At 44.1% G+C, this 16,690-nt stretch overlaps 1 protein-coding gene across 1 annotated transcript in view; it reads right to left on the minus strand.

The window, feature by feature from the left end:
- The window catches only part of SPON1 (spondin 1), a 547,762-nt gene that overhangs the window by 462,369 nt on the left and 68,703 nt on the right, over positions 1-16,690 (minus strand). The window contains exon 2 of the mRNA XM_082269927.1: positions 6,477-6,583. Within this exon, the coding sequence (XP_082126053.1) occupies positions 6,477-6,583 (107 nt within the window). The remainder of the gene's footprint in view (positions 1-6,476; positions 6,584-16,690) is intronic.

The following is a 16,690-nucleotide window of genomic DNA, read 5'->3' on the forward strand; positions in this document are numbered from 1 at the left end:
TTTTTTTTTTCGTTTGGGATAAAGATTTGTCAGTGGCAGATGGTTTATTCTCAACCCTCTAACTACTGCATTTGCAGCACAGCTTGTGCTGTTGAAAAACAACAGACCCACTGGGCAGATTACCAGATAAAAATAAATGAAAGAAAGCCTAAAAAAAAAAAAAAAAAAAATGAATGCAGCTATCACATCAGCAAGCTGCAATAGATTAAATGTTTGCTTTTGGGTTTAATACCTCTTTAACCACTTGCCGACCGCTGCATGTACATATACTGCGGCGGTCAGCCCCTCACAGGCAAAGTGACGTATGGGTACGTCACTAGCCTGTGAGGCTCTGGGGAGCGAGCGCGCGCCGCCGGAGGCGCGCTCCCGCTTCCACGTGGTCACGGACCCCCCCCCCCCGCGCTTGTGATTGGGTCCGCCGGTCACTCCCGATCGTCGGGTGGAGAGGGAGAAAGGCAGGCGGCTGATGTAAACAAGCCGCCTGTCATTCTCCCCTGTGTAGAAAAAGTGATCATACGGTTCTACTATGTAGGACCATTGATCACTGTTCCTACACCTCTAGCCACAGCCAATCACAGTTAGAATCACGCCCCTAGGGACACACACCACCCCTCCCTCTCAAAAAAAGTTAACCCCTTCACTACCAGTGTAATTTTACAGTAACAGTGCATATGTATAGCACCGATTACTGTAGAAATGTCACTGGTAACCCCAAAAGTGTCAAAAATGTCAGTGAAGGGTCCGATCTGTCCGCCCCAATGTCGCAGTACCGCAAAAAAAACGCAGATCGCCGCCATTACGCGTTTAAAAAAACAACAACAAAAATGACAAAAAATTTTCCCTTTGTTAGTAAACGCGATAACTTTTGCGCAAACCAATCAAAATACGCTTTTTGCGATTTTTTTTACCAAACATATGTAGTATAAAACAAATTGGCTGAAAATGTTAAAAAATTTTGATTTTTACATTTTTTTTTGGGGGGGAATTTCATATAAAAAATGTGAAAAATATTGTTATTTTTGCAAAATTGATGCTCTTTTTTTGTTTATAGCGCGTGATCAAAAAATCGCACAGGTGATCAAATACCACCAAAAGAAAGCTCTGTTTGTAGGAAAAAAAGGACATCAAATTTGTTTAGGTACAGCGTCGCACGGCTGCGCAATTGTCCGTTAAAGTCACGCAGTGCAGAATCGCAAAATACCCCCTGGTCAGGAAGGGGGTAAAATCTTCCGGGGCTTAAGTGGTTAATGAACTCATACCAGAAATAATTGGTGTATTTTTTTTTTATCTGCCTGGAGTTCAGCCGTCTTCATTATTTCCCACAGTAGATTTAAGTAATGAAAAGACTCCTATGCAAGGCATTGCTTTTGTCATCATTGTGTCCCTAAGTGTTCACCTGAGGACTGTGATCATAATGTCCCTTGACAGCTTTGGTCCAGTATTAATGGCTGAAAGTAATTGCTGTAGTTCATAGGTATGTGATCACTCTGACAGTCAAAGTGCTTACAGTGAAAAATCTCTTAGTAAATAAAATATCTCAGTCTAGCCTGTCATTTTCAGTTAGAGAGAGATTTGCTCATCTATAGCCGTGGACTCAAAGACAGTTGCTCCATTACTGTTGCTGGGAAATATTTATAGGTATGACCAACAAAAATATATATTTTTTCATATTTGAGCATAATTCTCATATAATTCAATGTGCAATCGATATATGAAAAATAAGTTCTATCTGCCTTGGAAAATCAATAAATTAGGCTCAGTTAAAAAAAAAATTGCAGCTTTGGATATTTTATACATACATTTACACTGGTCGAGCTTGGACTACTGTAATGAGGGCCGGGACAAGGGGTGGGCAGGAGGGGACAGCTGATATCATGTGAAGTGGGGGGGGGGGGGCACCACAAGGAGATTGGGGGGGAGAGGATTTGTATTGGAAGGGGGCATTTGGGGGGTGGCAGGGGTAAGTATTGTTCTAGAAGGGGACGTTAGGACTAGAGTGCTAATAGTGGTGATTTGGGAGAATTTCTGTTGGGAGGGGGGATGAGGGAAGAAGATTTGTGCTAGAAGGAACGATTTGGGGGGGGATTTGTGCTGGGAGTGGGGAGTTGAAGTGGAGGGAAGATGATGTGTAGTTGAAGGGGAAAGTGCTGGGAGGGGGTGCATTTTTTTTTTTTTTTGAGGTAGGGCCATTGGAACTGGGGACATTGGAGGTATGGGGGGGTAAAGATTTGTGCTGAGCAGGGGAATTTCAGCAAGGGGGCAGATTTGTACTGGGAGGAGAGGGAATTTATACTTAGGGGGTAAGCATGCAGATTAGTGCTCAATGTTTTTGTGGGGGATATTTTCTGACACATGGGGGGAAGGGGGGGGGCACAGTTAGGCATGTTCACCCTGGGCTCTAGATGACCTTGTCCCGGCACTGACTGTAACTATACATACAGTATACCATATCTGTGTGATCCCTCAAGCAGCTGGAAACCACTGTAGTAAGCACCCTTACTTCAAGGATCTCCACTAGCGTCTGTGTCCTCTGCAGAGTGCCCAGCACATTCTGAATAGAGGAAGTCACCCACTGGGCATGAGTGCCGTTCAAAGAATGCTTTGTATTTTCTCAATAAATGCAAAGTGTTCTCTGATTGGATGAGATGGAAAGGTAAGGTGGTGTTCTCATGCTCTCTACCTCTTTAAATCATGGTATGCTTTGCACGGAACCCCGGAGATAGTGGATATTACTGGAGTAGTGGTCTCTACTATGGTATTTTCCAGATTCTAGAGATCCCACAGGTATGGTATTTGCATATAAGAAAAAAAGGAGGGTGCAAGTGCATTACCAGAGATTTCATGCATGAAAAAATGGAAGATAACAAAATTGGTACTCACAAAAATAAAGGGTACAAAGGTATTAAAAACGACAAGACACCATGCAGTGCAGGGATCCTGTAACTCAACAGACACTCCGCCAGGCTGGCAAGCTGATGCGCTTTGGGGGCGTACCCCCTTCTTCAGAGCTAGGCCTAGCTCTGGTAATGCACTAGGTGCTTGCACCCTCCTGTGTGTTCTTTATAGTTTCATACTGAATCCCCCAGAATGCTAAAGGCATTCGAAATGGATGTTCACCTGTCGCCAACATATGGTCAAGTTCAACAATGATGTTCTCTGAGCACTGGGAGTGACTGTGTTTTATGGTATATGCATAGTTATATTGGTCCAAGCTATGTAAAAAATGGCATACCTGGGATCGTTCTTTAACCACTTGCCGACCTCCGCAAGTAAATATACTGCGGCGGTCAGCCCCTCACAGGCAAAGTGACGTTTATATACGTCACTAGCCTGTGAGGCTCTGGGGAGCGAGCGCGCGCCGCCGGAGGCACGCTCCCGCGCGGTCACGCACCCCACCGCGCGTGTGACCAGCGGACCCGATGTCCGCGTTCACTCGGCGATCGTCGGTGCAGAGGGAGAAAGGCAGGCGGCTGATGTAAACAAGCCGTCTGTCATTCTCCCCTGTGTAGAAACAGTGATCATACGGTTCTACTATGTAGGACCGTTGATCACTGTTTCTACAGCTCAAGCCACAGCCAATCACAGTTAGAAGCACGCCCCTAGGGATACACATAACCCCTCCCTCTCAAATAAAGTTAACCCCTTCACTGCCAGTGTAATTTTACAGTAACAGTGCATATGTATAGCACTGATTACTGTAGAAATGTCACTGGTAACCCCAAAAGTGTCAAAAATGTCAGTCAAGGGTCCGATCTGTCTGCCGCAATGTCGCAGTACCGCAAAAAAAAAATCGCAAATCACCGCCATTACACATTAAAAAAAAAAAGACAAAAATCTTTCCCTTTGTTAGTAAACGCGATAACTTTTGCACAAACCAATCAAAATACGCTTTTTGCGATTTTTTTTACCAAACATAGGTAGCATAAAACAAATTGCCCGAAAATGTTAAAAAATTTAGATTTTTACATTTTTTGGGGGGGAATTTCATATAAAAAAATGTGAAAAATATTGTTATTTTTGCAAAATTGACGCTCTTTTTTCGTTTATAGCGAATGATCAAAAAATCGCACAGGTGATCAAATACCACCAAATGAAAGCTCTGTGTGTGGGAAAAAAAGGACGTCAAATTCGTTTAGATACAGCGTCGCACGACCGCGCAATTGTCCGGTAAAGTCACGCAGTGCCGAATCGCAAAATACCCCCTGGTCAGGAAGGGGGTAAAATCTTCCGGGGCTTAAGTGGTTAAGTAGGCAAAAAAAAAACAAAAAACCCCGTAACCTAAGGGGAAAAACCTGCTGCCAATGAAGAGTTTATATGGACATTATTTCTTTACTTTCTTGTGCAAGATTTCACATTCTTCAGCTTCAGCACAAGGATCTTGCAGTGAACGTGTGGGTACAACATGGCTTGGCACAGTCTTACCAGCAATAGTACACCCTTTGGCTTAGCCAACTCAACGGTGGCCAACTTTTTTGATACAGGGGCCTCAATTGTAGTCCCTGACATCACCAAAGGGCAAAATTCAGTGAATGTAATTCCACAGAAAGTTGTTAAAAACTGAAGACATGCAACAGGAGATGGCCAAAGATTACAGGTAGGCTACAAGAGATGGTTAAAGACTACAAACATGCTAAAGGAGATGGTCAGAGACTGTGAACATGGTCAGAGTTAATTATGTTTCCGGTCTTTTTTTGTTTGGTGGGCTTTTTGGATCCGACCCACTGGTTCTGTGCATTATAACAGGAGGTCTGTACCCTAGAGAGCTTGGCATGCAAAGAGCTTATCAAAAGTCTGCGATTGCTGATGACATTATTGCCAGAGTCCTTTCTTCTAGCCTGCTGATATACCAAAACCGGAGTGCCAACCAAGAAACATCTGGCCTTAGGATTCTTCTGCAACTTAGGGGCATTGCTGGAACCTGCAGTCCGCCCTGAAGATGCCAATCCTAGATACTACCATTATGAACTCAGCAAGATAGAGACTCTATCCAGTGCAGGTATGCTGGAGCAGCCACAAGCTTGAGTTGGGAAAGACAGTTGCCTTTGACTGTCATGTCAAGTTATTTATGTAAAGCCTTTGAAACTTTGCCTGGTCTGAAGTTACTCAAGTGGTGTAATGCAAGTAACCGGCACACAGTCTACAGCTCAGGTCAACCAATCACATTAGTGTATGAAGACATTGGTGTAAGAGGTAATACAGTGTGAAGACACAGGTGGTTACCAAGGGTAGTGAAGGTCTCTCTAACAGCCTGCCATAAGCGTGTACATGTGACAGGTGGGATAGCCTTATGCAAGAGGAGTTGCTGTCGGCACTCTCTCTTTGAGCAGGTCCATCTCCCATAGCAACATAAGCAGATTGACACTGTAGAGATCTTCAACCTGAGCACAGCTACGGAAGCGATAGGTGCACGGCAGGACCCGTTACTGTTACTGGGAGTCAGGTAGCGGCGATACTCTGGACAGGCGGAGAGGGCTTCAGCTCTGCGTGTCCCTTCTAAATGCATCAGTGGCAATATATATTTACATCGAGAGTGTTTACTAGAGTTCAGTTGTCTGTTCACGTAAAGGTGCTCCATGTGTAAGGCAGTGACCCTATCCAAAGTGCCTAGAGTAGCCCAGAAAAACCCACCCCAGGGCAGTCCTCTCAATTGATCCTTACTTGGGACCTAAACGGGAGGAAGGCATGGGGGACGTGACTACCACCCCAGGACCCCTACGCGACTGCATGCTTCCCACAGCCCCTCTAAAATTACTTATGTTGCAGTTGATAGAAGAAAGAACACAATTAATGCAAAACAAAAAAAAACATGTATGGACAGTATAAGATAGCGTGAAACAAATAAATTGGTAGTAAGCACCTAGGGAAAGAAAATTCTAATGGCTAAAGGCCCCCCCCCCCCCAGGGCCATACAATAAATGCACAATGGTAATATACTGTTCCCAGGCCACAGACTGGACACCAGAACGTCAGATTCATAATTTCCCAATCTGGCTTGATTTGGTCGGTTAAGGCAACCTATCCAGTGTCTATGGGGTAGCATTCATAAACATAATAGACCCCTAAGTCAAGCAATCCTTTATTCCATATGGAATTACATTTTTGCTTCTAAATACCTAATTTTCTCATAAATCATTTTTTTATCTCACAAGGTTTTATTGTATTACCACGGTTCCTTTTCCTGCTCTCCTCTATAGACTGCTATTGAAACTCAGTTTTCACCAGCATGACCATTTGTGGATAGTAATATAATACTAAATCCCTGGTCCTCCTACTCACGGGTCTGGTGGTAAGCATATAAAGCAATACAAAAGTGACATCACAGTAGTACAAAGTACAGCTAAGGAGGCCTTCAGACTAAACTCTAAGAAATATATTCAGATAACCACAATGCACCAAGCACTTGTTTATATTATATACATTTTCTAGTGGCTCCTTATCCTATCTTGAGTTCTCCTTTAAGAAGAGGATATTCTTACCTGAAATGTGCCTGCATGATCCTCTTCTTTTTCCCCTTCTTTACCTTCTTTCAGTGCAATAAGTGTGAATCCTCTGAAGTACGCTGGAGTAGTAGCCGAAAGGGTTACTGCAACAAAAAGAGATAAGAAACTTGAGAAATCTGCAACATAAGTGCATTAGGTGTTTATACAGAGTATGGCAGATGTTAGATATATCTTTACACCACAGACCCTCTAAACATCTGAAATGGTGTAAATCACCAAAAATAAAACACCAATCTTATTTGGAGTACAACACGAAATGGAACCGGTGCTTTAAAAAAGCAGCTCAACCCAAACCAGAGATATTTGGACTGGGAGAACCTTGAGTTCTAATTGAGTCTCATTGGTAGCTCTCTCCCCTGTCCCCTTATGTCTATGATAAATTTGAACTCGTTTTTGAGATGAACTACTGTTTTCTTTGGCCAACTGAGTTCACCTTGTATTCCTGGGGCTGGAAAGGTTTGGTGTAGAAAGGCTGTTTTTTTGGCACACAGGAGAGGTGAGTATGCAAAGGAAAAGGTATGTAAATAACAGAGGTTTAATGTTAGTGTTAAGGTTACATTGAGGGTTAGCGCCCATTCACACTGGCGCGTCACGACTTGCTGGGGCGACCTGTGAAGTCGCGGTGCACTAGAATGCTAGTGTGATGGTTAATTACAGGGTTACATGTAGGGTAGTGATTTACAGTGAGAATTAGCGTTAGAGCTAGATGGAAAATAAGTGTTAGGGTTAGTGTTGGGTTACATTGAGGGAAGGTTGGTGGGAGGGTTATAGTGAGAGTTGGTGTTGACGATGTAGGTAAGTTTGGTGTTAGGTTAATGGTTACAGGTAGAGTTAGTATGGGGTTAGTGAAAGCACAACTGTTGCAGGTTCTTGTCTCATTCATCTTTTAGTGCAGAAATCTGTGGCTTATGTAAGAAACAAGAGTTTTCCTTTTAGCCAAAGACACCTTGAGCCACTGAGTTTATGGGAACCAAAATTCACTTCAATACTGCTGAATATGAATTAATGGTTTATAGTGTGCAAGCCACCCGTGTGATAATAAAGTCAGCAGAAGCAACCCATCCAAGTAGAACATTTACATTTTCATTTGATTCAGTTTTGCATGCCTGTCTTCTTTTAGCGATAAATCCTAGAACCAACGTCTCATCCTGGTGGGAGTGCATGGTCAGAGTCCCTTTTTTAATCTCAATAGCAAGCATAAAGGAGCTTTTCACTCTTGAAAACCCTATAACCTAAATTAAAAATGGCAACTCACTGCAACAATCTGGAGCAGGGTTTCTCAACCAAGGTTCTGCTGAACCCTAGGCTTCCTCCTGAGGTTGCTAGGGGTTCCTTGAGCAACGGGCAATTTCTGTCTCTCAGATAAGTTTCCAATGACATAATTGTTCCTTTTAGCTCTCTGTAAAGAGGTAATTCTTCCCAACGATGACAAGAGTAAGGAGCGTTCTTCCCACTAACCAGTGGCAGAGCTAGACTTTTAAAACAGGGGTGGCAAAGGGGTGGAAAGGTATTATTTTGGGGGGTCAATATACAAAGTGTTCAATTACACTAAAAATAAGTTATTTTCCACAAAATGTATATAGATTAAATTCAGTATACAGAGGAGGTTTACTAAAAAAGAAAAAAAAAGTTTTGAATTTAGCTATATACTTTACAGTGCATCTCTAGGTAATGGGTAATTCCCCTCCCTTCAGGAAAAGCCCAGTGACTTCCTGTTGGCTTTCTGGTAGTGGAATAATGGGTACATTTCCCCAGAGGCACATAGAACACAAAAAATGACTATGGCAGAAGTTTTATTCCTTCATCAAACTGTAAAAGAAGAATGTCTACAGGTACACTTTACCATAGGTCCACATGTTCGAGAAGCAGTGAGGAGAAGCTTCCAGAAGCCCCCTGTGCTCTCAGTACACATCAGTGAAGGGGTTGCTATTGACAACCGCTGTAGTGCTGACAATTTTTATCTCCTGTTATTTCTTTTTCCATCATTTATTTCTGTGCTAAAGCAGATGTTTTAGGAAGAGTAGTTAGTGTGGGACATAGAGGAATCAATCTGCATGTACCTAGCATACTTACCGTTACATGTTGTCTTGTGGCGCCAACTGCTGCAGTGAAGTATGCGGCTCACTGTCAGGAGTAGAGAGAAAGCTGCTGCTTCCTCTGTATCCCTCCTTCTCTCACAGGCAGAGTGCATTTGTTATCACTCCGCCTGTGATCTGGGACTTCAAAGGAAGGAGCGTCTCTGTCTCACCGCACGGAGCTGCTCAGGATGAGTCACAGAGTGAGCGAGTCACACTGACAGCTCAGCTGCTTCCACTGGGCTTGACTTCACAGCTTGGATGACTCACAGATGAGTCACACTCTCACTGACAGCTCAGCTGCTTCCACTCGGCTTCGCAGCTTGCCGGGATATCACCCTGAGCTCGCGGGTGTCCGTGTGCTCAGGGCAGAAAACGGGAGTCTCCCGCGATTTGCGAGAGACTTGAGATGGTGTAATGTTTTCAGTGGGGTGGCAACAGGGGTGGCAAGGACTTCGTCTAGGGTGGCAATTGCCACCCCAGCTAGCCCTCTGGCTCAGCCACTGCCACTAACTGTCACACTGTGTCACGTGTTGTAGATTTTAAATTTTTAGCAGGGGTTCTCCGAGACCAGGAATTTATTTCAAGGGTTCCTCTCTGTTGAAATGGTTGAGAAAGGCTGATCTGGAGGGTTAGATTGTGGCTCTCTAACATAAAGCAGTAGCCCAGCAGTCCTGTAGTCCGATATCAATGCCACCCACAGTGCATCGATCACCAGGTACCAAGAAAGCTGCCAATTGGTGCAGTGTGTGTGTGTGTGTGGGGGGGGGGGGGGGTGGTGGCATCTCGGACTGAGACTCTCCAAACTGCTGCAGCATTGGGTATTTTAACCCTTGCCACAACATTTACAAGTCATAAAAAAGTGAAATGAGATCAGATTTCTAACAGCAATAAATCACGACGGTTGAATTGGGCATTCAAGGAAGAAAAATAAGCCCCTCATTTACAGAGAACCTAATACCCAGCAACGTTACCATCTCTGAATAACAGCATCCTACAGTAACATTTCTCATCTTTTAAATAAACATTAATTCCCGTTAAATAGTAACGGGTGATCTAGCATCTTGGCTTACACTGTGGATTATTTAATGTTATGTTTACACAAAGCATTATCAGATGCATTGGGTTATTGAGCATCCAGATGGCATGGAAGAGATATTTATGAACAAACCTTCTCTGTCCAAAAACATGACATGCCGCCTGTGAGCTGATGAGCACAAAACTGCCAGCCTGTTATCCCATATTTTATTGTAGTCCAGCCTATTGTTTTATATTATATAATACATTATATTATTATTACTATTTCTGGATTCCATTACTCCAATTGTCCCTTTTTTAGGTATTTTTAATTCATGTTTCATCGTGTTGATTTACTACAAAGTTCAGACACTGCTGTTTTGTAGATATGTGTTTTTTTTTTCTTTTGTTTTTCATTCTAATGCTTTGTCCTTATAATTAATAGCATCTGTTATATGTGAGTTGAAAGAATGAAGACCCAGCTAAAACTTTTCGTAACAATTTTTTTTTTTATAAAGCGGGGATGGGTTAATTCCCCATCAGCTTTTTATTGATGTCTATGTCCCTTCTGCTGGGGAGATTTTGGCTGTCTTCCTGTCCCAGGGACCCTGAGGGGGGGGGGGGGGGCAATGAATGCACGGATGCCAACTTCCTGGAATTTGCTAGGGCAGTCCTCCATCTATGTGCTATGTTCCCATAATGTTGTGTCTCAGGTTGCATTCAGAGATCAATTCAATAACTTTAATTTCCAGGTCTGCACAGAAGGTGGACATAATCGGGACAGAACTTTCCAGAAGTGGGAGTGATTAGGGCGGGTCCATTGGGAAGCAGGGTATGATATGTGTGGGTCATGGTGCTGGGATAAAGTTGTTGGCAAATATGAAATTGGTTGCCACTGGGACAGGAAGACAGAAACAAAAACCCTTACCTAGCTAAAAAATAGTTTTGTTGTTTTCTGTATCCTCATTGGTGGGATTTTCCTACACCTCCTGTCACTATGAATTCCAGCGACAGGGACAGGAAGTGAGCAGAAATCCTCCCAATAGGGGTTTAAAAAATGTCTGCCTCTGAGCAAATAGTACACTTCTTCTCCATGGGCTAGGAGAGGAAATGTGGAGAATATCCCCTTGACAACTGGCTTTCAAGCACCTGGGTAATGATTTTATTTAAAAGAGAAGTTCAGGTTTGTTTGTTTTTTCAAAATCATACTTACCTTGGTGGCCAAGGGGCCACAGTTCCCGTTTCTCCTGTGGCCCCTTGGGAAAATTCATTGCCAACCCATTAAAGGAGAGGTATAGCCAAAGCTCCTTTGGCTGTACTTCTCCTGTTGGATCACAGGAGTGCAGTATGTTCTTCACTCCTGTAAAGCCTGCTGTCAGATGACATCAAAGAGCCAGTCCAGGCTTGGGCAAAATCGCAACAATAAAGTCAGGATCCGCCCACAACCCTAGACCAACACCTGGCTCAGCTCTCTGCTGTAGCTCTGAGAGTGATCAGCAGTCTTTAATCGCTCAGTTTTCAGTCTTAGAGCCAGCTGGGAACAGATCCAGCATCGGACCAATCAAAGACCACTGATTGCTCACCCTCCCTTGTGCTCACTGGAGCCCTGGGCAGGGGGGGGGGAGGGGGCGGCTAGCTCAGGCTCTCAGCGGCTCACTGAGAGGGTGAGTCAGGTGCCAGTTCAGGGTTGTGGGCGAATCCTGACTTTATTGTTGCAATCCTGCCCAAGCCTGGTCTGGCTCTGTGACGTCAGTCGACAACGGGCTTCAGAACTAACTGCACTCCTGTGATCCAACAGGAGAAGTACAGCCAAATGAGCTTTGGCTGTACTTCTCCATTAAGGCAGGGGCGGGCAATTAATTTCCCCAATGGGCCATAGGAGAAACTGCTCATTATAAATTTTGGGCCTGGGAAGGTCCATAAGCATATAAACATATAGAGAACAAACACTTGGCGCTAGGTATAATAGGTACAATCGCTTATGAAATAGGTCTCTTTAAGACGGGCGGTCAGGAGGTGGTAAAAAAAAAACAGGTAACTGAGCCACAGTTTTACTGTGGCATTTTTAGCTCGGGGTGCAGAGTATAGAAGAGTATACATTGTTAAGTATAGAATACAAAGTTTTGCTCAGCCACTGGAATTCATTTTAAGTCACAGAAGGACAATTCCAAGCTGTTGCTGCAATGAGCCAATAAATGAGCCCTATTAGGAGAGGTGACCTCCGGGAGACTGAGTGCAAATACTTAAGCAAATATAGCTGCAAAACAGGTACTTGTCTCTTCGTTTCCCGCAAATTAAATCTAGCAGATAGGATGAGGACAACATTGTTTTGATTGACTGACGCATCCATTCAAACATTCCACTTTTGCTTTTTTGACTCCGTACTGTGCGTCCGCCCACACAGCCATTTCATTTAACTTGAAATGTGAATTACTTCTCCTCTGATATATGTGACCTCTATCTGCATCGTACATTTTGCCTGTTTACTTGCATTGAGATTGGATCAAAATAAATCACTAGCATCGCGCCGTCTGCACTTCACCGCTTGAAAACATCTAGGAGGGGAATAATGATCTCAGGCAGAAGCAAGACGACCATCCTGATAAATATTACTGTAAAAGAAACAGCGGAAGACACGTGTGGATGGGAGCAGTAAGGCTCGCCATAGAAGCCTCGTTTTTTTTCTCAATCTGCTAGAGGGCTAATCGGAACAAAAAAAAAAATGGATTACCCCACCTACACATGGGAGGTGAATAGAGGAATACCCCCATCAAGACATTGTATTCTAACAGTGGAAATATTTTCCAACAGTCACCTTCAACAGAAGATAATTGTTATTTCGACTTCTGTATAGCAGGAAAGGCCATAGATGTATCTAAATTTGATGGGTCCCTGGTGAACCACCTGAATTACAACCCAACTGTAAGCATTTTAAAGTGGTTGTAAAGGCTCATGTTTTTTTACCTTCATGCATTCTTTGCATGAAGGTAAAAAAACCTTCTGTGCGCAGCAGACCCCCCAAAAACTTATCTGAGCTCTCAATCCAGCGATGTGCATGAGAGCCTCGGCTCTCCGGGGACTCTCACTCCCCCCGCTGCTGTCAATCACAGCCAGTAAACCAATGAGGAGAGAGAGAGGGGGCGGGGGCCAGGCTTTGGACACGCAGAGCCGTGGCTCGGGAGCAAATCTCCTTGGGTGCCCCCCAGAGCAAGCTGCTTGCTTTGGGGGCAATTGGCAGAAGGGAGGGGCCAGGAGTGCCGGTGGGGGACCCAAGAAGAGGGGGATCAGAGCTGCTATGTGCAAAGCCACTGCACAGAGCAGGTAAGTATGACATTTTTTTTTTTTTTTTTAAAGACTTTATGTAAAGAGAATCTTCAGTCAAAGAAAATAAATAAATAATCATAAATAAGTCATTAGGCACAAATACTGTAGCTGCTGACCTCTGCTAAACACAGACTTAACAGTCCAAGAATCTAGGAATGACTTGTAGCCCTCCCTTACTCTATCTAAAATAATTAAAAAAAAAATTGAAAAGTGAAACACTCTAATTTTAGGCAGAACGCCAATCAAAAATTACAAGATACAGTCGAATAGCAGCTTTACATAAAAAGAGCTGCTAAGCCAGTACCGACGTCAAGAAAAAAAGGGGCTGTAAAAATGTGCTTTTAGAAGCTTTTTGCATTGGCATTAATGCGCATTTAGACGCGTTAGCATTTAGACGCATTTCTCTGCCTCTTCTATTTTCCACTCCCAAATCCAATTACTACAGAGTGCAAATCGCATGACATGTCAAAAATCAATGATTCCCTATGAGAGCCGTTTTAACTGATTCGACTTTCAGCCCATTGATTTAAACAGAAGTCGCATCCAAGTCAGATCATCATGATCCAACTAGTGTATTATGTGACTTGTGTTCTGAGGATCTTGATGGGGAACCCCACACCAAAATCAAAAACGGCGTGGGGTCCCCCCCAGATCCATACCAGGCCCTTTGAGTCTGGTATGGATCTAAAAGGAAACCCAACGCCAGAAAAAAAAAAGAAACCACGTGGGGTCCCCTCGAAATCCATACCAGACCCTTATCCGAGCATGCAGCCCAGCAGTTCAAGAAAGGGGGGAGGACTATTGAGCCCCCCTGGACCACACCAGGCCACATGCCCTCAACATGGAGGGATGGGTGCTTTGGTGCCCAACCCCATGGCACCTTGTCATCATGTTGATGGGGCAAGGGCCTCTTCCTGACAACCCTTGGCGGTGTTTTTTTGGGGGTCTGCGGGCAGGGGGTTTATCAAAATCTGGAAGCCCCCTTTAAGAAAGGGGGCTCCTCGATCCCAGGCCCCTCCCATGTGAATGAGTATGAGGTACATTCTACCCCTACCCATTGAACATAAAAAGCAGTGTAGTGTTGCAAAAAACAAGAGACGGTTTTTGACAAGTTCTTTGTTAAAAACAAAGAATGTCTCCTGTCGTACCCCCTTGCGTCATCTTTCTCTGGTAAAGTCACCAATGTCTTCTTCCTCCAGTCTTCTCCCTCCGCTGAAGTCTTCTCCCTCCATTGATGTCTTCTTCCTCCAGTCTTCTCCCTCCGCTGATGTCTTCTTCCTTCGGTCTTCTCCCTCTGGCCACCCAGTGACATCACCCAGGGAACCCGCCCGTTGTGACAGCCAGCTTCGGAGGAAGAGGGAGAAGACAGCGGAGGGAGAAGACCGGAGACAGAAGACACATTTTAGTCAAGACGGGGGGGGGGGGGCATTCTTAATTTTTAATAAAGGACTTGTCAAAAACCGTCTTTTGTCTTTTTTAACACTACACTGCATTTTTTTGGTGAATAGGTAGGGGTAGAGTTTACCCCATACTCATTCACACGGGGGGGCTTCCAGATTTCGATAAGTCCCCTGCCTGCAGACCCCCCACAACCACCACCCAGGGTTGTCAAGAAGAGGCTCTTGTCCCCTTCAACATAGAGGCAAGGTGCTTTGGGTAGGTGCCCCCCATGTTGAGGGCATGTGGCCTGCTATGGTCTAGGAGGGGGGTGGCAATAGCTCATCCCTCCCTTTCCTGACCTGCTCAGCTGCATGCTCAGATAAGAGTCTAGTGTGGATTTTGGAGAGGGAACCCCACACCATTTTTTTTTTTTTGTTTCATTTTGGCGTGGGGTTCCCTTTCAAGATTTATACCAGACTCAAGGGGCCTAGTATGGATCTGGGGGGTGGACCTGGGGGGATCTGATCCAACTTGTGGCATGCAACTTGTGCTCTGAGGATCTTAAAGGAGAACCCCATGCCAAAATTAAAAACAAAAAACGATGCTGGGTTCTCTTTTAAGAGCACAAGTCACATGCAACAAGTCCGATCAGATCCGACTTGAATGCGACTTCCATTCAAATCAATGCACAGTACGGCGCAATCTAAACAATATCAATAACAATATAATTCCATACAATCCTATATATATGGTAAAGCATAAAGTGCAATGCAGTCCAAATATCCATAAGGAATAAAACAAAAATGTCCCATATAAAATGCAAACTGGTAGGGAATTTCCTATTAGCATTCAGAAGCCCAGGTGCTGGTAGTTGTAGCATGCAATGACACACATAAAGTGCTCAATCCCACCACCACAGCTCTCTCTCCCTCTCACCTCCAGAATGCGACCCCACAGGGTCAGTAAGCATGAATGGTACACCTATGCTGGATCCTCCTCCTTTTGCCCTGGTTCGAACACGGACTCCAAGATGGATATTTTAAAATAAAAGACAGGATCTAAGTGCTCTCCGTTATATGCAAATATTTATTTCAAAGTAAATTATTGCACTTACATTGTAAAAACAGCGCTCACTGGCGTTCACGCATGTAAACAGACATGGAACACAACGATATAGTTGAGGTTGGCGTCTCTCAGCCTTCTATCAGCCTCAGCCTCTATTTTGAAAGGATTTAAGGATTACCCTTTAGTGCTTGGCTGCTGATCTGAGTTCGAAATTAGGGTTCAGTGCTGAATACTATTTTTGTATTTTGGCATTCAAATCAATGGGCTGAAAGTAGGCTCAATTAAGACGGCTCGCAAAGAGAACTTTTGACATGACAAAAAAAAACAAAACGCTTTACACCGCTTTATGCTGTATACAGCGTTAAGCGGTGTAGGTGTTTTTTCAGCTGTAACGCTGGTCTTCAGAACGCACTGGCTCTGGACCTATGCCACACACAGCTTCAAAAAGCCTATGTGTGCATGGATACATAGAATAACACGGAGAGGCATTTTTAGGCTGCAAAAAAAATGTCTGACGCTGGTAAAATCGGCTGTAAAACATTGTGTGTGCATGAAGCCTAATGATTGCAGAGCTGCAGTAAGTTGTGTCTTTTAAATCTTCAGCTTTAAAAATTCAGGTTCTTGCCTAAGCTTGATCAGTGTCGGTTCCAGTGTTGCCCACCCTCAGTATTTTTACTGGCAGCTAGTAAAAAACAGACACATTTCTCCTGCCAGTAAATGACAGTGATGGGAAAAGGATGCCAGTAAAAAATATGCCAATACCATCCAAGTGCCTTCCCAGTGTGTTCGGGCAGCGGGGGCGGGTCTGGCGAAGGTGGTGCCTGAGCATATAGTGTGATGTCATGGTGCAAGGGAGCCAAGCAGAGTGGCCGGAGCCTCGTGGGCGGGTCTGTGGGACGGTGGCAAGGCAATCTGGGAGCAGGACCACCTGGCATGGAGAGAGATTGTCACTGTGACTTAGGAGGGAACGTGTCGTGTCGGTGATCTGTGCTGCCGCACACTGCTGTCAGTGTCACTGTGGAAGTCAATTTCATGTGTGTGTGCCTGCCCATTCTTATTTTTTGCCCTCCTGAGTCTTACCCCTGAGCTACTTATTTACTATATCAAAAATAAGATTTTTTTTTGCCTTAATCCCTACCTTAAATAACATTGCTCATTGCATATTGTATGTGTTTGTAGCCTAAATACTGAAATTTGCACTTAAAACTGTAATTTTGCAACTTTTGGAAATGCCAGTAAAAACTTGGCTGTGCCAGTAAGTTTTGGGTGTTGTGTCAGTAAATTTCACCCTGGTAGGTTGGTAACACTGGCCAGGTTTTTTAATCATTC

The sequence above is a fragment of the Pelophylax lessonae genome (assembly GCF_965119305.1).
Source record: "Pelophylax lessonae genome assembly, chromosome: 10".
NCBI lineage: Eukaryota > Metazoa > Chordata > Amphibia > Anura > Ranidae > Pelophylax > Pelophylax lessonae.